At 43.2% G+C, this 21,181-nt stretch overlaps 1 protein-coding gene across 1 annotated transcript in view; it reads right to left on the minus strand.

Moving 5' to 3' along the window:
• Positions 1-18,003: 18,003 nt before the first annotated feature.
• Positions 18,004-21,181, minus strand: part of zgc:85777 — a 100,668-nt gene continuing 97,490 nt past the window's right edge. Inside the window, exon 9 of the mRNA XM_068009966.1 lies at positions 18,004-19,891. Within this exon, the coding sequence (XP_067866067.1) occupies positions 19,798-19,891 (94 nt within the window). The 3' untranslated portion in view covers positions 18,004-19,797. The remainder of the gene's footprint in view (positions 19,892-21,181) is intronic.

Consider the following 21,181-nt stretch of genomic DNA (forward strand, 5'->3'; position numbering starts at 1 on the left):
AAATGAGAGGTTCTCCTCTGTGGCAGGAAGAACAGAAAAGCAGAATATTATTTAAATGGAGAGACACTGCAGAATACTGTGGTACAGAGGGACCTGGTATGCTTATACACTCTTTTTATTCATTCATGGGATGTGGGCATTGCTGGCTAGGCCAGCATTTAGTGCCCATCCCTAATTGCCCTTGAGAAGGTGGTGGTGAGCTGCTTCTTGAATCGCTGCAGTCCATGTGGGGTAGGTACACCCACAGTGCTGTTAGGAAGGGAGTTCCAGGATTTTGACCCAGCGACAGTGAAGGAACGGCAATATAGTTCCAAGTCAGGATGGTGTGTGGCTTATAGGGAAACTTGCAGGTGGTGGTGTTCCCATGCATCTGCTGCCCTTGTACTTCAGGGTGGTAGAGGTCACGGGTTTGGAAGGTGCTGTCTAGGGATCCTTGGTGTGTTGCTGCAGTGCATCTTGTAGATGGTACACATATCTGCCACTGTGCGTCAGTTGTGGAGGGAGTGAATGCTTGTGGATAGGGTACCGATCAAGCGGACTGCTTTGTTCTGGATGGTGTTGAGCTTCTTGAGTTGGAGCCACACCTATCCAGGCAAGTGGAGAGTATTCCATCACACTCCTGACTTGTGCCTTGTAGATGGTGGACAGGCTTTGGGGAGTCAGGAGGTGAATTACTCGCCGCAGGATTCCTAGCCTCTGACCTGCTCTTGTAGACACTGTATTTATATGGCTACTCCAGTTCGGTTTCTGATCAATGGTAACCCCCAGAATGTTGATAGTGGGCAATTCAGCAATCATAATGGCATTAAATGTCAAGGGGAGATGGTTAGATTCTCCCTTGTTTGAGATGGTCATTGCCTGGAACTTGTGTGGCGCGAATATTACTTGCCACTTATCAGTCCACGCCTGGATATTGTTTAGGTCTTGCTGCATTTCTAAATGGACAGCTTCAGTATCTGAGGAGTCATGAATGATGCTGCAATCATCAGTGAACATCCCCACTTCTGACCTTATGATTGAAGGAAGGTCATTGATAAAGCAGCTGAAGATGGTTGAGCCTAGGACACTACCCTGAGGAACTCCTACAGTGATGTCCTTGAGCTGAGAAGATTGACAGGACTGTGAGTTGGATGAATTAGCATGGCCTCATTTAGTTACTTTCACACTGGATGGAGGTAGTACTGACAATTTCCACTGTTTTTTTATGCATTTTTATAGAAATAAAGGAGTGGATTAAAATTATGACACTTCGGCAGCAATTAAGTGCACAAGAATGACAGCTTGCATTTAGATAATGCTTTAACATTGGAAAAGGTCCCAAGGTGTTTCAGAGGTGTGTAATCAGACACAAATTTACACCAAACCGAAGGAGGTATTAAGATGGATAGTTAAAAGTTTGGTTAAAGAAGTAGGTTTTTAAGGACAGTCTTAAAGATGGAGAGAGAGACAGATAAATTTAGGAATGGAATTCCGGATTTTAGGGCTTATGTGGCTGAAGACGCTGCTGCCAATGATAGAACAAAGAGAGTGGGAATGCATAAGGCACAAGAGTTTGAGCAAAGCAGAATTTGTGAAGGGTTGTAGGGCTAGAGGAGGTTACTGAGATAGGAATGGGTGAGGCCATGGAAGAAATTGAACACAAGGATGAGAATTTTCAAATTGAGCAGTAGGTGGACCAGAAACACAATGTAGGTCAGCGAACTCAGTGAGCAGGACTTGCTGTAGACTATGATACAAGCAGTAGAGTTTTGGATGAGCCCCAGTTTATGGAGAATGGAAGATGGAAGACCACCCAAAGAGCATTGGAATAGTTGTGTCTGTTGATAAAAAAAAGCATGATGAGGGTTTCAGCAGCAGATAAGTTGAGGCAGGGGCAGAGATGGGCAATGTTACATAGATCGAATTTGGAGATCTTTTTTGATAGAGAGGACATAGGGTCAGAAGCTCAGTTCAGAGTCAAATAGCAATGTTGTGGCACATTAGCCAGTCACAATACAACTGCTATGCATGTGTATATTTTTATTTGAAAGTCAAGAAAAATGTCAAATCTTCATTTCCATTTTTGTTCTTGCTTAGTGCCAATATACTAAGTTTTTAAGGGTCTTTTCAAAGAAATGTAAAAATATTAATTACAGTATCATGCTAAGATACTACAGAGCATAATCTTAAGGAATCCACTCCCAAATCCCTGCAGACTCATCCTATGGTCAGGTCATGTACTAATGTTTAATGAATGAATCTCGAAGAAGACATTTTTATGGTGCATTGACAACTTGGAAGTGATTTTGTGGTGGTCAGCAGAAGTGATATAAAGACAGCTTAAAAACAATTCTGAAACAGTGCAAAATACATGTACTTAAGTGGGAACAATTTACTCAAGAAAAGAAAGCATGGTGAAAACAATCCATGGAGACACCTCCTGCTATGAAGTCCACTGTGTTGCTGATACTGAATGTAAAGACTGAGCTGAGGAAGTCTCGACTGAAAAGTCAAGATTCTCAACCTGGTGTATTAGAGATCTATTGTTGACTCTACGGACGCTCATTCTGAGCAAATATCGGTCTCGCCAGTCATTAAAGAGATTATTGCAGAAAATTAGATGCTATTTTGATGTCAAAGAACGAACAAACAAATTTGGCTTTATTTTTGTCCCTCTGTCTTTGGAAATACAAAGGAATACAGAACCAGCAAGATGTACTTCATCAGGCAACTACATCACAATTCCAAGACTTAGCATGCAGCAACCCTTATACATCTACTCCCAGGATATAAAGAGTGTGAGGTAAAGCATGGAGGTGGAATCTCTAAGCACTGAAGAGCAGAAGCAGGAAGGGCAGGAGGATAAAGAGCTTTCATTGGAGGAGAGTTCCGAAGAAGGGTCACTGACCTGAAACGTTAACTCTGCTTCTCCCTCCACAGATGCTGCTAGACCTGCTGAGTATTTCCAGCATTTCTTGTTTTGTTTCAGATTTCCAGCATCTGCAGTATTTTGCTTTTATTTCATTGGAGGAGATTCTCTACTTCACCAACAGCTGCAGAGACTGTACATCCAGATTTCCATGGTCTTGCATTCAAAAGAAAAATGCTTTCCCAGCATGTTGCAATTATTGAGTGACAAGCTGAGCAGCTTCTGTATCATGGCTACAAGTGTGGAGTCCATATTTCATGTGTGACCTGCTGATGTACATGCGGATATCCTAGAAATGAGTAGCAGATTTGGTACTTTTAGCGGTGCAGCCCCCTCATAGCTGGGACCTTGTTGTCATGCTTAAATTGTCTCATAAATACTCAGTCTGCTGTGATACAGGCCCTTGGCTGCACTGTGGCAGCTTCCATGGGCAGGTTCACAGAAGAGAAAAATAGTGTCTGCCATGTTCCCTGCCAATCTTTTATAGAATCTGGCAACCTTTGGGCCTACAGGCAGAATATTAGAGAGAGCTGGAGTGGGGAAAGGTTGGAAGCCATTTGGATATTGATGCTCTCTCTCCAGATGGCTATCCTACTACAGCTATTGACTGCCAAGGGGCCTGAATACCTTCAAGGCCAGGCTGCTCCCACAGCAGCATAAGTGCTGCAGCCTGAAGCTGGCCCATCTGGTGTGCAAGCTCACAGTGATGGAAAGCCAGCTCAAAGAACAAAGAACAAAAGAACAAAGAAAATTACAGCACAGGAACAGGCCCTTCAGCCCTCCAAGCCTACGCCGATCCAAATCCTCTATCTAAACCTGTCGCCTATTTTCTAAGGGTCTGTAACTCTTTACTTCCTGCCCATTCATGTATCTGTCTAGATACATCTTAAAAGACGCTATCGTGCCCGCGTCTACCACCTCCGCTGGCAAAGCGTTCCATGCACCCACCACCCTCTGCGTAAAGAAATTTCCACGCATATCCCCCCTAAACTTTTCCCCTTTCACTTTGAACTCGAGTCCTGAAGTCTGACAGTATGAAACAATTCCCATCCTCCTGCTCAGGGAACCACGCAGATGAAGTATCAATTTAATTAGTTGAGCACAACGACATCAACTGTTACAAAGAGAAAGCACCATTTGGAAAGAGTTAGATTGATAATAAGAAGCTAGATTTCTGTGAAATGTAAGCTGGGATCCAGATGATGCTTTGTGCTGAGTATTTTACAGATCAAACGGTTAGGTTTCTGTAGTGTGCGTAATGTTGGTAAGAGGGACAATTGATGAATAAAGGCTTGACTTTGCATGGATATTTTTATTATACAAGATAGTTAGTAGGCAGGCCTGGAAAGGCTGTACTGTATTAGTCATGGAGTCACAGAGTTATTATGGGACAGAAAGAGGACATTCGGCTCTTTGTGTTCATGCTGGCTCTCTGTAGAGCAACCAGATCGTCTCATTCCACCGCTCGATTCCCATAGCCCTGCAAGTTTATTTTCCTTCAGTGCCCATCCAATTTCCTTTTAAAATCATTAATCTTCTCCGCTTCCACCACCCTTGGAGGCAGCGAATTCCAGATCATTACCACTCACTGCATAAGAAAGTTCTTCCTCACATCCCCCCTGCATCTCTTGCCCAAAAACTTAAATCTGTGACCTCTAGTCATTGTTCCATCAAGAACAACTTTTCTTTGTCCACCTTAACTAAATTTGTCATAATCTTGTACACCTCTATCAAATCTCCCCTCAATCTTTTTTTCTCCAAGGAGAACAACCCCAGCTTCTCCAACCTAACCTTGTAGTTAAAGTCCATCATCCCTGGAACCATTCTGGTATATCTACTCTGAACCCTTTCAAGGACCCTCACATCATCTCTAAAGTGTGGTGATCAGAATTGCACACAATACTCTACTTGTGGCCTAACCAGGATCCTATATGCTTTGCTAATTACTCTCTCAATATGTCAGACCACCTTCAAGGATCTGTGCACATGGACCCCAAGGTATCTCTGTCCCTGCACACTCTTCAGAACTGTGCCATTAAGTCTATATTGCCTCTTCCTGTCCCTTCTGCCAAATTACAAAACCTCACACTTCTCTGTATTAATTTCCATCTGCCACTTGTCTGCCCATTCTTTCTTTATTATTTATTTGTTTATGGGGATGTGGGCATTGCTGGTCAGGCCAGTATTTATTGCCCATCCCTAATTGCCCATGAGAAGGTGGTGATGAGATGCCTTCTTGACCTGCTGCAGTCCATGTGGGGTAGATACACCCACAGTGCTGTTAGGAAGTGAGTTCCAGCCAGCGACAGTGAAGGAACAGCGATATAGTTCCAAGTCAGGATGATGTGTGGCTTGGAGGGGAGCTTGCAGGTGGTGGTGTTCAGTTAGTCTATCTATGTCCTGTTGCAGTCAATTATATAATCCTCACTATTTGCCACTCCTCCAAGTTGGTATCACCGTCAAATTTTAAAATTTTTCTCTGTCCTCCCATATTCAAGTCAGAGTCATTCCAGCGCAGATGGAGGTTATGCAGCCCATTGAGTGCATGCTGGCTCTCTGTAGAGCAATGCAATAGGTTACACGCCCCCACTCTATCCCCATAGCCCTGCAAGTTTATTTCCCTCATGTGCCCATCCAACTTCCTTTTGAAATCATTCAGCTTCACTGCTTCCACCACCCTCGTAGCCATCACGTTCCATGCCGGCTGTCTGTAGAGCATCTCTACTTCAACCAATGTTTTTTGGCATCCTCTTCCTTCATAAGTACCGATACTCCATTGCTGTACTTTGCACTGGCGTCTTCCTCGGAGCTATAGTTAGCAGGATAAACTATTACAAAGCAAATGCCTCTTGTTATGTTACTCTTACTTTTGTTTTAAAATCTGTGGTGTACCTTTAAGGCTGTAAAAGGATCAGTACTGCTTTAAGAACAAGCAAGCCTCAGAAATTACTAAGAAGATGCATTTTGGATACAATCATACGGAGAGGGAACCAACCAGCTTCAAAGAATGCATCCTGGTTACCGGCAATAGCCATTCGGAGAACAAGGACAAAATATACAAAGTTACAATTACATTTTTGAACTGGCTTTTAGTGGAGACAGACTGTTCTAACAGACTCAGAGACACAGACAATCTGTCATCATATACTGAAGGAAAAGAGAGCTCTCCCTCTGTTTGTTTAAACCCTATTTATTATACTCTCAGAATTCTGATAAATCAAGCCAGATTAATTTCTTAAAAGAAAATAACCAATTACTTTAACTACTGAACTGTATTTGCTGACTTCATCACTGGAGAAGAAGAGCATCACTTCAACTTCTTAAATAAACTACTGATTGTCCGATTGTTGAAGAACCTTTTTTTCCCCATCGGATGGCTACGAGGCCTTCAAGCAACCTTGGACTGTTCCACATTGGATGTTCTACTTCGGCAGGAGCGTAGATCTGCAAGGACACTAATTTTTCTATTTTAAATGTTGTTTATATCTTTTAGTTTTTCCAATTAAACAGTTAATTTGTTGATCGAAAGACACCCGCTTTGGTTCACCTCATTCGGGGGTTAATAGATGGTTCAATTTGGTTGTAGTTTTCTATAATTTGGAAAGTTTAAAGTGATATGCGATCTGTGGAGTGGCGGGACTGATTTGACAGTGCGTTGCTCCCACCACAATCATAATCATATATTTTGACTGTGGGCTTTGTCTTGAGCGGTCGGTCGTAACACTCTTTAAGCAGCAATGCAAAGCGATATTGGATTATTTGCTTTTGCAAATCTCCTGAGGCATGCTTCACAGTATCCTAACAGCTCTACCTCTTCTCAGCAACCGCACCCCCCCACTCACCCCCACCTTTCTTATTGGAGGGAGCTTATTGCCACAACCTGTGACTGCTGTGTACTGTGGCAATGCTTCCTATAACACCATAAATGTGATGAAAGCTCCGAATGTGCATTGCCACACTTCATTGGCACTGCCCAATTGGGACCCTTAGCATTCATGGCAGGAAATACATGGGGAGCATTGTTATGGTGGAGACTCGGTGTCATGGATTCTTGACAGGTGGTTCAGTAAGGCTAAAGCTAGGAAAAAAATCAGTCCCTGTGTTCTATTGCTAAAAAAAACTGCAGTAACAACCAGATGTGCTTTTATTTGAAGAGATAAAATGGCACATGTACAAACATTTTTTTCACTGTAACACATTTACCGTACTCTGCTAAGACTCAGGTCACAGTGAGGCTTTTCTCTGGCTATAAGAAGAGTGCCCATCAGAAAACTCCTGTGCCATCCCTGACAGCTCAGATAATTTATTCATTGCACAATTGAGCCATACAGATCAGCAAGGTCCCAGATTCTGTCCTGAGTTTCCTCAATTGAGCCAAGGAGAGGGTGGGATCAATACAGAGTGGCCTCAACAACTCTGCATAAATGGAGAAATGGATAGATATGTACATGTGGAAATGCACTGGTATTTTTTTTAAACTGGTGGGATGTCAGTGGCGGTGTTGTCCAAGAATCTGTGCTGGAACTGCTTTTGTTTTCTATTTATATAAATGTTGCGGATATTTACCAGGGATAGGCACCAACATGTTGCACTATGGACATTTGACAAAATTATTGACTTACCCATGGACATGAGGGAAATTAATCTGTATATAAAGTGTGTAGCCAATCTAATGCCATCAAAACACAGTCCAATTTAAAACACATTTCTCCCTATTTGGTGAGATACCTAGTATTGTGTATGCTTGCACATGTAGTCAATGTCTGCCCGCACACGTGATGTAGCAATGCAGCGTATTCGGATAATTGTTCATCTGTCGTGAGTGATCTTGATCTCTCTCTCTCCCCTCTCTACATCTCTCTTCCCTCTCTTCCCCTTCGCTCTGCTCTCTGTGTCCACCTCTCTCCTCTCTGTGTCCAGCTCTCTCCCCTCTTTTTCTCCCTCTCTGTGTCCCCCTCTCTTTCTCCCCTCTGTGTCCATTGGTCTCCCTCCCTTCTCTCTCCTCTCTATATCTATTTCTCTCTTTTCTCTCTCTACCCTCTCTGTGTCCATATCTCTCTCTCTATTCCTTCGTTGTGTCCCTTTCTCCCCACTCTGTGTCCCCCTCTCACTCTCTCCCCTGGTTCCTCCCTCTCCTCCTGCTGTGCCCCCTGTGTCCCCATCTCTCTCTCTCTGCACTCTGTGTCCCCTTCTCTGTTGCTCCCTCTCTTTCCTGCCTCTGTGACCCCCCCCCCATCTCACATGTCTCTCCTCTCCCCCTCTGTGTCTCCCTCTCTCTCTCCCCCGCGTCCCCTATTTCTCACCCCTCTCTCCCCCACCGTGTCCCTCTCTCTCTACCCTCGTGCCTCCTCCCTCCCTCCCCTTCTGTGTCCCCCCTCCCTCTGTGTCCCATTCTCAGTCCCCCCTCTCCCCCATGTCCCTTCTCTCTCTTTCCGTGTCCCCCTCTCTCTCCACCCCTCTGTGTCCCCATCTCTCTCTCTACCCCCTTCTGTGCCCCCTTGCTCTCTGTGTCCCTTTTTCTCTTCCCCCCCCCCCGCCCCCCATGTCCCTCTCTCTTTCCCTCTGTGTTCCTCTCTCTCCTCCTCCTCTTTTCACCACCGCCCCCCCCCCCCTTCGCCCACCATGCAGCGGAACAGAAAAACTTGCTGCTCGGCGCTGGCCTGGCACTCTGAGAGAAACCAGGGCCTTTGGAGAGCTGAAAATGTGGACGGTTTGCCTTAAGAACAGAGCTTGCTCTGGTTCAAAGAAGTATTGCCTTTCCAGTTGTATCAATACTTTCATGTGCGTTATCCAATCTGGTCTACTCACACAAACACTTTCTATGGCTGATTCTGCAGGTCGGACAAGGACGGCATCAGTCTCCCCAGCGAATCCCGCTTACCCTACACTCCAATTTGATGGAGGTCCACACACAGGCAAACGATTCGCACTTTTGATTGATGTATTGGCGGGCCGGATCCAAATCAGAGGACCTAGCCCAATGCCCCGATGATTGAAATCCTTTGTAATGACTTTCGCTCCTGGTAACTTTAAATATCTTGCTCCAAGCTTTAAACATTTTAAAACATTTAAAATTACCACGGACCTCAAAGTTTTTAACACAGATACTGGTGTTAATGTATGGACATGTTGCCGACCCCTGATATTTGCACAGGAAAAGGGATATCAAAGTTTTATGACAATACCAAATTAGGAGCCACAATACACTGTGATGAAGATACAGAATTCAGGAGTTTGCTGGAGAACAGAGTCAGGCAGAATGAGGAAATCGATGTCTGATGTCATTCAAAGTAGAGAAACATGTATTTTAGGAAAACAGCAAAAAATAAAATCCATCTTTTGTGCCAGGATGTCTGGCTGTCAGGGTGAGGTTAGCCCATTGCACATTAAGCTGACTGCATGATTTTGCTTGGTCAAGGTCATTTAAATAATTGGCATTTGGGCGGCACAGTGGCGCAGTGGTTAGCACCGCAGCCTCACAGCTCCAGCGACCGGGGTTCAATTCTGGGTACTGCCTGTGTGGAGTTTGCAAGTTCTCCCTGTGTTTGCGTGAGTTTCCTCCGGGTGCTCCGGTTTCCTCCCATATGCCAAAGACTTGCAGGTTGATAGATAAATTGGCCATTATAAATTGCCCCTAGTATAGGTAGGTGGTAGGGTAATATAGGGACAGGTGGGGATGTGGTAGGAATATGGAATTAGTGTAGGATTAGTATAAATGGGTGGTTGATGGTCGGCACAGGCTCGGTGGGCCGAAGGGCCTGTTTCAGTGCTGTATCTCTAAATAAATAAATAAGATTTGAGCACAGTTTTGGACTTGAGCCAGCAGCTAGCCTAATAGAGCAGACAGAAAATCTATCTAGTAGCTCAAGTTTCCCCGACTGCATCGGATTGATTTCCTGACCCCCTCACACATGCCCAACTGTAACTTTTCCTTTCTGTGCTTCTGGTGCACTAGATAACCACTGGTGAGCAAGGACTCAGAAATCGACCTATTGTTCCACCCTTTGTAAAGATCCAAACAGATTTGAAATATTTGTCAGCTTTTTGCTAAGGCTGGAGTGCAGGAGGGAAAGGAGCACTAGGCAAAGCTGAACTGAAAGGAAAATGAAAGAGGAGGCACAAAACAGAATCTGTAGGCAACTGAGAGTGAGGCAGCACCTAATATCTTGTTTGATGACTGTCAAAATGGTTGTGCTATTGCACAAAGTAGGTGTGAGGAACATTGTTTAGCAGCCCAGGCTATTCCCTCTACAGGACAACAGTGCAATATGCATGCCAGGTGGTTGGGGCTAGGTTCAATAATCTGTATTGTCCATGGGTACCATCTGCCACGTTCTGCATTATCACTGGAACAGCTCTATGCCATGTAAAGCTGATCCTTCTGTTTCACAGAGAAAGTGATGAATATGTAGGCCTTTGTAAACAATGCCTTGATACATGTGGACTTATTTACATATCCCACCTTGGGGTGACTTGCAAGGATCCAATGATGTAAAAGTTTAATGCAGTAAAGACTTCCATATCCACAGGAAAAGCTGTCACTGTGGTGTAAGTGGTCTCCAGATTTGCCTCCAAGGATGGTATAGATTTATGGCAACCCCTATTTGTGACAGTGGCACTGAAAATAGATCTCTGAAATGCCCAGGGAAGACTGCCTGGGATAAAGATTGATGTGTACATAACACATGGTACAGTCAAGCATTATGTTACCTTTCCCTGTGTCTCCTTAAACTGCTCTTCCTCCTCCAAATCTAGGAGCATCATTAGAACATTCAAAGGAATTCGTAGCCTGATGACTTTGCTTGGTGTAAGTGAAATGAAGCAAGATTTTAAAATAAATGTGTTACAATACAAAATAATCAAGCATCGAAGCAACACAAGTTAATAAGCAATTAAAGTGAATTACAGTTAAAAAATAGTATGCAGGCACTTGTCTTTAAATTTGAGACACATTTTCTGCATGCTCCATTCAGCTAGCTACCAGCCAAAAGTGATAAAATGGTACTCAGCATTAAGATGTATATAGCTACTGTCCAAGCCATTCACACACCACTTCACCTCTTTCAAACGATCGAGCAGTGCTGCCAACAGGCAAGTAACAAGAGGGAAGGCGCAGCATGGGTGCCATTTAAATGAAAATTGTATGTTTCATGCAGGTTGCATTGGTTACTGGCAAAGATTTGATAATCCTGGTATGCACTGTGAAGCAGGCATACCAGAATGTACACAGATGAGGGTGTATGGCAGAAACATGGCGTTAAGGTAACAGCAATGTTTCGGGTGGGAGAAGACCCTTGTTTCATAACGTACATTTCCAATTCACCCATCAGCTTCTTTTTGAAATGCCATTCTGTATAAATGCCTGTATCTAACAAGAATTCATGCTATCTTTTTTGACATTCTGCTATGGCTTTCTGTCGGAGTTGTCATGCAGGCCCCCATCTGCCAAGAATGAGGCACACATATTTCGCCACATGGACATTAAGTTTTAAAATTGTTGCTGGGAAGAAAAGAAGGCCTATGACCAGGGGTAGCCAAGCCCCGACTGGAAAGACTTTTTTTCATAATAGCAGACAATGTTGGAACAAAGGAACCAGTCCTTGCCCCAATACACAGAAGAGACCTGGTCTAAGCACTCGGTCAAGTGACCATCTGCTGGCCAACTAGGGAGTTTTAAATTGGCGAAACAATGTTTGAAGACAGAAAGCTGTTTGCTCCTGGACTGGAAAAGACCTCTCTCCTGTCTGCTCTCATCTCATTCTCACCAGCTTCGGAATCCATTGAAGACATATGAACCCCGAGAGAGAAAAGTCTCCTACAGTGAACAAGGTTTAAGAAGAATACTGGGCCCCAACAAAAAGCAAAATCTATGTACAGCAAGGACTAAAGCGAGCTCGAAGCACAGTAACAAAAACCCCTCTTCAGAGATTGCCTCAAACCTCTCCACTACTTTTCTTCTGCTCTCTTCTGTCTCTATTTGCATGTGCATATTGTGTATGCATGCTCGTGTGTGGTGTGGCGTGTATCCGTAGGCGTTAACCGAATTAGAGTTTAAGTTTTCATAAATTTCACTTTTCTTCTTTAAACTTAAGAAAGCCTGTTTGTGCTCACTTCTTCGCCTTATAATTGGAAAGCGATGAACAAGGATTTACCAAAGGGGAGCCCAAAACACAGTGTGTTTAAAAACAGAACCTTTTTATAGTAAGAACAGGTGAAGGCTAAAAGGACCCCGAGACACCTTTCTCACCTGGTCATAACAGGATACATTGACCTCCAATCTCCAAATGCCTGAAGTTTACAATTCTGATCTTTGTGATTAAATCCCTCCATGGCCTCAGAGTTTCCTATCTCTGTAACCTTCTGCACACTAATACCCACACCGCAGACTCTGCACTCCTTTGATTCTGCCTCTTGTGCAACTCCCTGTCAAATTTCACCACTCCGCTGGCAGCTGTGCCTTTAGTCACCTCAGTGCCACCTCTGTACTCCCCCCGCCCCCCAACCTCTATGCTTCTCTATCACCCTCTCCACCTTGAAGATCATCCTTTAAACCCATTCTTAGATCAAGCTTTTGGTCACTCTTTCTAATATCTCCTTTTTTGGCTCCATGTCCATAAAAATGCAAGTTGCTGTTAAACCCTAGAGCAGTAAGTTCTTGCCCCAGTGATTTATGTTATGTTTTGTACCCCAAGCATGAAGAAACTAGACCCACGATTTTTGTGTGTGTAGGCTTTATTCAAGCTGGCTGCCTGGATCTGTCTTAGTTTCACTTTTGGAACCACACCCCCTTAGGGTTGACTGAAAGCATAGTGAGCAGTCTTACAAACATAACACAGAACAATCAAACACTGAGCAGACACAATAATTTACTTCTGTTTTATCGGACAGTTACATTTCTGGCCCACCATCCAATATTTGAACAAGCTGACCACATTAACTATGGTGAGAACAGGGACCAATGGCACACTTCACCAGTAGGTGGACGAGCTGCCCATCAAGCATCACTGTAGTGTAAACAACCTTCTGGATTTTTAGGCCCATGGATCTTGCAGATAAAGTTTTTAGGATACTGAAGCAACACTTGTGATGCTTGAACTGCAAAATTGGCTTTGCTGTATTCCCAACTAAAGTTGGGCAAAGATCTGAGTGTGTGTTGCATGCTGACTGACATTGCTATAGGGAGCCAAGATGGGTAGTGGAAAGGCAGGGAAATAAAAAGTGGCAAATAGCTGTTGGCAGGTGGAGAGTTGCTGAGGCTGGGATAGAGACGTGTAAGGGTTTTATAGCTTCTTTCAGTGCAGCAATGCCTGAAAATAAATTTGACCACTCTGATGTTTCTACTGCTCACCCTCACATTCCAGAACCTCTGTGTTGTAATGTCGCAGACCTCAGCACCTGGGAAGCAACATGCCATTTATAGAATGATATGCAGATATGGTTAAATGAAGTAGGAGAAAGCTTGTGTGGTGTATAAACACCAGAAAAGACCAGTTGGGCTGAATGGCCTGTTTCTGCACTGTAAATTCAATGTAAGTTTGATCTTTTAGCTTTAAAATCAATTGAGTAGACATACTTTTTCAAGAAAACGATGACAAATGTAAATTTGTATTTGCATTTCCTGTTCATATATTAGTATCTACGTGAATTTTGTATGCAGGTAGGGAGTAATTTTCTGTTTCTGGGTCCATTAAAACAAACTGATGGAAAATTGTGGGCAGTTGTGCTTAAATTGCCACGATGTGCTGTAAGCAGACAAACTGCCTATCAGTAAGGCAGACTCGGAAATTACATTTGTAGTATGTGGTCATTAAGTGCATGTATTGTAACTTTTTTTGTAATAATTTCTAGTTAGTTACTTCAGCTGCTTTAGAAGTGTGAAACTGACCATCGGTGCAAGTTGAGCAATTTCAAATGGGCAAAGGACTACACCTTAAAAGGGCAGGAAATCACCAGGAAAAACCTGGAAGCAGCAGCCAGTTTGAGGAAAAGCACCATATACAATGACAAAAGAGGAACATATACCCAAGCATGGTTGTCATTATTTAGCAATGATGGTGAATTTACATTCTAATTAGTTTCAATATGCAATTATATAACATTTAATCTGTTCATTCCAGAGTCTTAGAGTTTTACAGCACAGAAACAGTCCCTTCGCCCACCACCTCTGTGCCGGCCATCAAGCCTATCTATTCTAATCCCATTGTCCTGTACTTGCCCGTAGCCTTGTATGCTATGGCGTTTCAAGTGCTCATCTAAATACTTCTTAAATGTTGAGGGTTCCTGCCTCTTCCACCCCTTCAGGCAGCGTGTTCCAGATTAAAGGCCTGCTACCCAATCCAAACCCAACGGGACCCAACCATTTGTTGGGTTTGGGTTGGGTCGGGCCCCTCTTCCAGGTCCAGCTTTCGGGCTCGGGTTGGTCCTGGTCAGACACACATGGTAAGTGCTCTGCTGGTAAGTATTGAAATTTAAAAAAACTTACCTGAGCTGGGAGTCCGGGACGAAACTGAATCTGTGCAGTGAGCAAGTGACGTCACTATAACTTCATCATGCATGCGCTGCAGCTTCCTGGAGGTTCCGAGTCCAAAGGTAAGTAAAGGGATGGTCGGGTCAGGCTTGGGTCAAAAATCGGAGGGACACGGGCTGGGTGGGGCTCGGTCTGTTGTGGTTCAGTCGGGTTCTTTTTCCCGACCTGAGCAGGCCTTTAACCCCTGACTTGGTCCCCTTAAATGCTTCACCCTCTAACCATGCTAAACCTGAATATTGCTTAAAATATGCAATTTATATGCCTGTTACCTATTTTTAAAGTATGTGGCTGTTCCACATTTTTAGCGTCAGCAGTGACTCTGGTAGCATTTGTCTCCAAGTCAGAAGGTTGTGGGTTCAAGCCCCACTCCAGTCTTGAACCCATAATCCAGGCTGACTCTTCATATACGTTGCCAATCAGAACTAAAGGTTTGGAGTATTGCCAAATTTGGAGACGAGATGGCCCAGCCGGCAGTAAGAAATGTATAAATGTACACGGCGATTGGGGTATGTTGCTGTCCCTGCAGGCAGTTAAGGAAGATGGTAGAGCTTGGTCAACTCCACTGTGGGACTTACAAACACCATCAGCAGACCAACCGAGGGGTAATTGTAAGTATTAAGAAATTAAGTTGGGAAATTAAGTTAGGGATAGGGGAGTTTAATCTATGTTTAGCCTGTAGCAGGACAGAGTCCTGGTCACAAAATTGTAGTTGCAACTATAACTTGTGATTTCCGTCATGTACGCCTTCTAGAGCGCTTCCATCAGCACTGCCTCTGCAGCACCCTCAAGGTCCGCTGGCAGGACCGCATCACTGAAATCCTGGAAACAGCCAACATCACCAGCATCGTGGTCATCTTCCTGCAAAGCCAACTGCGTCGGGTGGGTCACGGTGCCTGGATGGACGACAGTCGCCTGCCCAAGATCATGTTGTATGGAGACCTGACCACTGGTAAAAGGAACAGAGTGGCCTCATGGAAATGTTTCAAGAGTCCCCGAAGAAGTTCCTTCCTGTGGGCCGCATCAACCATCGCCAGTTGGAAACGCAGGCCATAGATCATGATGCCCGGAAATGCGACATCAGGAAGGCTACAGACACCATTGGGACTGAGCAAAGAACCGGCATGGAAGAGAAAAGGCGGAGGAGGATAGATCCAATTGCCCCCAGCAGCAACTACACCTTCACTTGTACCCGCTGTGGGAGAATCTGCCGTCAATGGATAGGCCTGACTAACCATCAGCAGGCCTGCAACCTAGGAGTACAACCTTCCCAAAATCTTCATCTGTGAAGAAATGCCAAGAAACCTCTAGCAGGACGGGGTCCTGGGTCACATAATTGTAGTTGCAACTGTAACTTGAGATTTCTGAGTGTAACCCTTCTCTAAGGACTGTGGATAATTCAATAAAGTAATTGTGAGTTATCAGAAGAAACTTATCTCACTGGTCATTCGGGTGTCACAAACTCGAGTGTGGGAGGGGGTGGTCTTTAAGGAAGAGAATCTCCCACAACTGGATTTTTAATGGTGTACTAACTTCATAATTACTGCTAAACAGCATCATTGGCTCAGAGTAGCTAATTTTATATATTTGGAATGTCAAATTTCTTCATAATAAAAAATCCATTTAAAAAATGTAGTTAAAAAAATTATCTAATCCAATCAGTCATTTATTTTGCTTTCTGAAAATGTAAAGTGAAGGATATGAAGGGCTTTTAAATTCCTGGTTTGTTGTGCATGTATACTTCAATGTGATTGGTTGCTTACCTGCTTGCTAATATTACTGCTGCTGCACGCCAGGACATCCCTTGACTTGCTGCTAGATTTAAACTGCTGTTGGAGATGGGGAAAACTATTCCAGATGTCGCTAGATCTTTATAGGCAGCTTCCTTCGAGGTCAGTAGCGAGCACCGTTGCTTTGCTGCGGACTGCAAAATCCAGGCCTTTATTTCTAAGTGCGAGGAGCAGATATGTTGTTGTCTAGCATTTGCATCATAGTTCTCCAAAAATTTGTATGGGTCAAGCTATGAGAATGATCTGTGAATCCATGCCACTGATTACACTTGTGTCATTGCATTGTAATTGGATGTCATATGCCCATTCTTCAATCAACCTGTGTAATCCTGCAAAGTCTAAAACAGGCCGTTAGTGATTCATTATTCATTACGTTTTTGACATGCCCCCCAGAAAATTGGTCCGCATTGCACCTGTTTTCCATGCATGCCTGAAATACATACAATCCCATAGGATATGTTAATGCGGGCCTAACACCTACGTTAGAACCCCTCTACCAAATTGGGCTGCACTAAGCAGAGCAGGCACTGGAGGCAGCCGAGCAACCAACAGTCACCAAAGCGATAATTTCTTTTTTGTAAAGCTTGATGTAGAGTCAGGAGGAGTGCTCCTCCTGGCTCCTTGGCTTCCTTAGGGCTACCGGTCTGCTTTCAGCTTCTCCTTGGAACTTACCTGAGGGTTGCTTGCATTTCTCTGTCCCACCAATTGAGAATGGGCAAGCTGTCTCTGGAGGCAGTTGCCCAAAGTATTCAAATGAAACCCAAGGTCCAACTTAGGGTGAGCCTCATGCCTCCCAGCCCAGGCATATGCTGTCTACACATTATTGGCTGTGCACTCAGAAGTGGTTCACAATTCATTTCTACTACAATAACTCCTTTCCTGAAGAACAGGGGGAATGGAGCTATATATTTTATTTTTCTGCATTTATCAAATGGCCAGAATTTACTGTAAGTAGAGACCGAATGGCACCCAGCATTTGTTAGACTTACCAATGCCCATATATTTTCAATGAGCTTTTGCTGTAAGTTAGAGATTCCAATAGTGCAGTGCTCTCTACAGGGAATCTGGGACCTGTGTGAACAGGGCAAGTAACTACATGTCTCCTTCCCGACCCGAACTGACCAGACCCAACAACGTGTGTCGGGTCGGGTCTCTCTTCCAGGTCCAGCATTCAGGCTCAGGTGGGGTTGGGCTGGATGTGGACAGTGCTGCCTTGCTCCTGGAAGTAACCTTCAAATGAACATTCAGGATGTCAAGACGGGAAACGTGCAGTCTGGACTCCGCACTCTCCAATAAAGTCTGGTTTCCCGACCAAACCAACTACGTGTCGGGTTCGGGTTGGGTCGGGCATTTAAAAATATTAAAGGACACGGGCCCGGGTCGGGTTTAAATTTTATACCCGAGCCAGGCTTTTGATCAGATTGAAGAATCGTTAGTGAACAGCACAGATTCTGAAGGAGGAACAGTAAGTTAGAATAGTGAGTTCAATGTCAAATCAGGTTTAAATGATATGGTTTTGTTCCATCAATTTCAGATTGCCTAGGGGTTTTAGTTTTTCCTTAAAAGAGTGTTTATAAGTAACTGCTCAGTTCAAAACCAAAAAGAATCTTATAGTCCATATCAATTTTGCTTGCCACAAAATGGAGAAGGAACAAATTACTATTTTAAATTAATATCTTCCTTTATGTCTACTTGTTGCTTGAAAATAAAGAAACAATTACTGAATTATATTCCGGTTGGGATTTATTACTGTCGACACCAGGGAAGCGTAGAGACAGGGATGATGTAAACAAGATTTTAATGTGTATATATGTCATTTTTCTGGTCACATGGTGGACATTCCATCCACTGCTGCGATTTCACTTTTACAATTTTTGCTCATGAGCATACTATGGGTGATCAATTGTTACATTTTTACTAGTAACATAAAATCACGACGTGTGATGTGACACATCAACCAATATTACATAAAATTATTGTGCGTAATGACACACCAAAATCAGACATAGAACCAGTTAAGTTAGCCTGTTCTAAGACATTAAAGTAATAACCTAAACTATGAATGGGAAACATTCAACTTTTAACAAGTAACTGTAAGTATTGATTACAGACCTTCCAAATCTTTTGCTCCCACTGCTCTCAGAAAACTGTTTTACCAGTGATTTCATGGGTTTAACGCTAACTATATTCTTCCCAGTCATTACCTCACACAGATGCTAGAATCCCAATTATTGGAAGATCTCAATAGGACTTTGGCAATAAAATCTGAGTCATAGGTTCAGGAATTTTCTATCTGAACAGTGGGTTTCAGAAAAGTCTCTTACGTGTTATAACTGGTTAAAATGATATAAATGTTTACGGTCAGTATTTTTGGCTCAAGGAGTTTCCTAGAACTTTCCCTTAATAGTTACCTTTATACTTGTTATGAAGCATGTGCTGTTTTCTAGTTTCACACAGATCCACAATGCCAAACTGACAACCCTGTTCAGCCACTTCACGTTATGTGTGTCTCACAATTACTCTATTCACTTCCATTGCCGTCAGAACTTTGGCCTGACCTTGGAGCTGCCTGACCCAGTAGCAGCATGTTTTCTTTCCCCCAAGGTAGGCAGACACTGGATTGAGTGTCAGGGTGTTTTGAGGTGCGAACTTTCACTAAAGTGAATGGAGTCACTCTGGCACAGTCCAGGCTCTCCTGTAACATATATCACAGAGCTTAAGCAGAAATAAAACTGAAGTGTGGAAAGTCTGTGAGACTACAAAATCCCATATATTTTATAATAGGTAAAATATGACCATATAGGTTTACAGCACACAAGGACAAATGGTTCATTGTCTCTTGCCAGCTCTTGGGTGGAGCAATCTAAAACTAATCCAACTGCCCTACTTTCTTTCCATAGACCTATATTTTTTTCTGCTTCAAATATTTAGCTATACTGCCATACTGTAGCAAAGCATCTCATACATTGAGAACTCTCTGCATAATGGCATTTCTCTTAACATCTCCCTTCACTCTGACAATTTTAAACTGATGACACCCCGAACAGAAGAAACTGCCCTTTTCCACTTCACCCTACCCAAACACTTCATAATTTGAAAAAATCCATTAACTCTTCTCAGATTGCTCCAATCTAGTGGAAATAGTCCTAATATTTTGTTTTTCCTCATAACAATAGCTTCTCACCCTCAGTATCAAATCAGAAAGATAAATATTGAGAGCTGGGTGTCAATATTTTGTAAGAAAGTAGTCTCATGGTCTTTCCACCTCTTTAAATGTGATGTTAGATCAGGCATTAAACCAGTAGTAAAAAGTAGTAAAATAATCATTCATTATTCAACTTGCAAAATACTTGCTTTTACACGTGAAAGATTACTTCCTGTCTACTGACAATCAAGTTTCTCAAGACAAAATAACTATAACACAGAAAGGCACTGTATAACAAATAATATTTTGTAGATTGTTTCTGTAGGTTAACATTTGCCAAATGGGCCATGAAAGCACCTAAAGCAATTAATGCATCAGAGCATTGTTTTGTTCTTGTCCCTGGCGATGAATTTTCCATTATTTGCATCAATCATTTCTTTCCAGGAATGGTCCCCATGTACTTGCATATGATGGACAGCATGACTTCATCTGCACCAGCTCCTATTGACATCAACCTCATATCCCTCAAGGATAAAATAAGAAAACAGTCATTCATTGGCCTCACATACAGATATATAAATGCTTACATTTCTGTTGTATTTGGGAAATAACACATTGCAATGTCCAGCCAAGTGAAGCAATGTTACAAAGAGTGTTATAGAGCCAGAATTCTGACCCATTTTATGTTCCTCTCTGTGACCTATTGCAGGAGGTACCACAGTCTCAAGTGAGCATCTCTCACAATTCTAAATCAGTAAAATGACTAGGATAAAAACCATTTTGTTAATTATTTTAACTAATCGAAATATCTACGTCTTCACAGGATCATTCCTGTCTTTGATAAGTGGTAGAAGCATTGCCACACTCACAAGAAGTGCAGTGATGAAAATACAGAACCAAAGTGAAGAGTTATAAAAAAATTAGAACAATTTTTATAAGACTGAAACATGTGCTGTCAACAAAATGGAGGACAAGGCACATGACCCTCAGCATCTCTTGCACTCAAACCCACATCTGTACCTATTAAGACTGAAAATCAATTATGTCCCGTATGCATGGAAATGCGAAGATAATCACACCTGGGTGTGAGCTATACTCAAACAGTGAAACAAGACCTTTCTGAGACTGTTCGTCTTCAAATGACTTCCATTACAATGGAGTGTAAACCACCCTCATCTCCTCAGAATAGGGCCATCATCAAGGCCATTATACAGCCTAGGTAGGACTGAAACCTGAAGCCAATGGGCAAAAGCAACCCTTGTAAATTTGACCTTAAAAGGCAATCGTTTTGAGGAGCAAAGGGGGAGTCTTTTCAGGACAGGACTAGAGACATCGTCATTAGTGTGGTCTGTCCTCAGCACAACAAAAAAAAGAGGGGCAGGAGGGGGAGAGGGCGGGCGCGTTTTTTGTTTGGGTCATTGAACTGACCTGCCCCTTTAATTTTAAAATCTCCATTAAGAGCGGTAAGCCCTTTAGAAATGATGCTGGTGCCTACACATTGCCTGTGGTGGCTCGCCCGCTTTCTGCACATCATCGCAGGGGATGGGCGCTGCGGCCATGCACATGAGCCACCACGTTTGAAATCGCCGCGGTGCCCATGCGGGCGGGACGCATTTTTTTTTTACATCCGCCACTTACTTTGGTGGCAGACTCATAAAATCCAGCCCTACATTTTTCCTTCAGTCCATGTAGGATTCATTATTTTGAGAATAAAGTCATAGTTTACTCTGTTTCTCCATCACTAACGGCAAACTTAAAATCAGTAACTTACCATGTGAGGAACATGCTGCCAAGCAACTCTGTGGTTAAACAAA

This window comes from Heterodontus francisci, chromosome 2 (assembly GCF_036365525.1).
Source record: "Heterodontus francisci isolate sHetFra1 chromosome 2, sHetFra1.hap1, whole genome shotgun sequence".
Lineage (NCBI taxonomy): Eukaryota > Metazoa > Chordata > Chondrichthyes > Heterodontiformes > Heterodontidae > Heterodontus > Heterodontus francisci.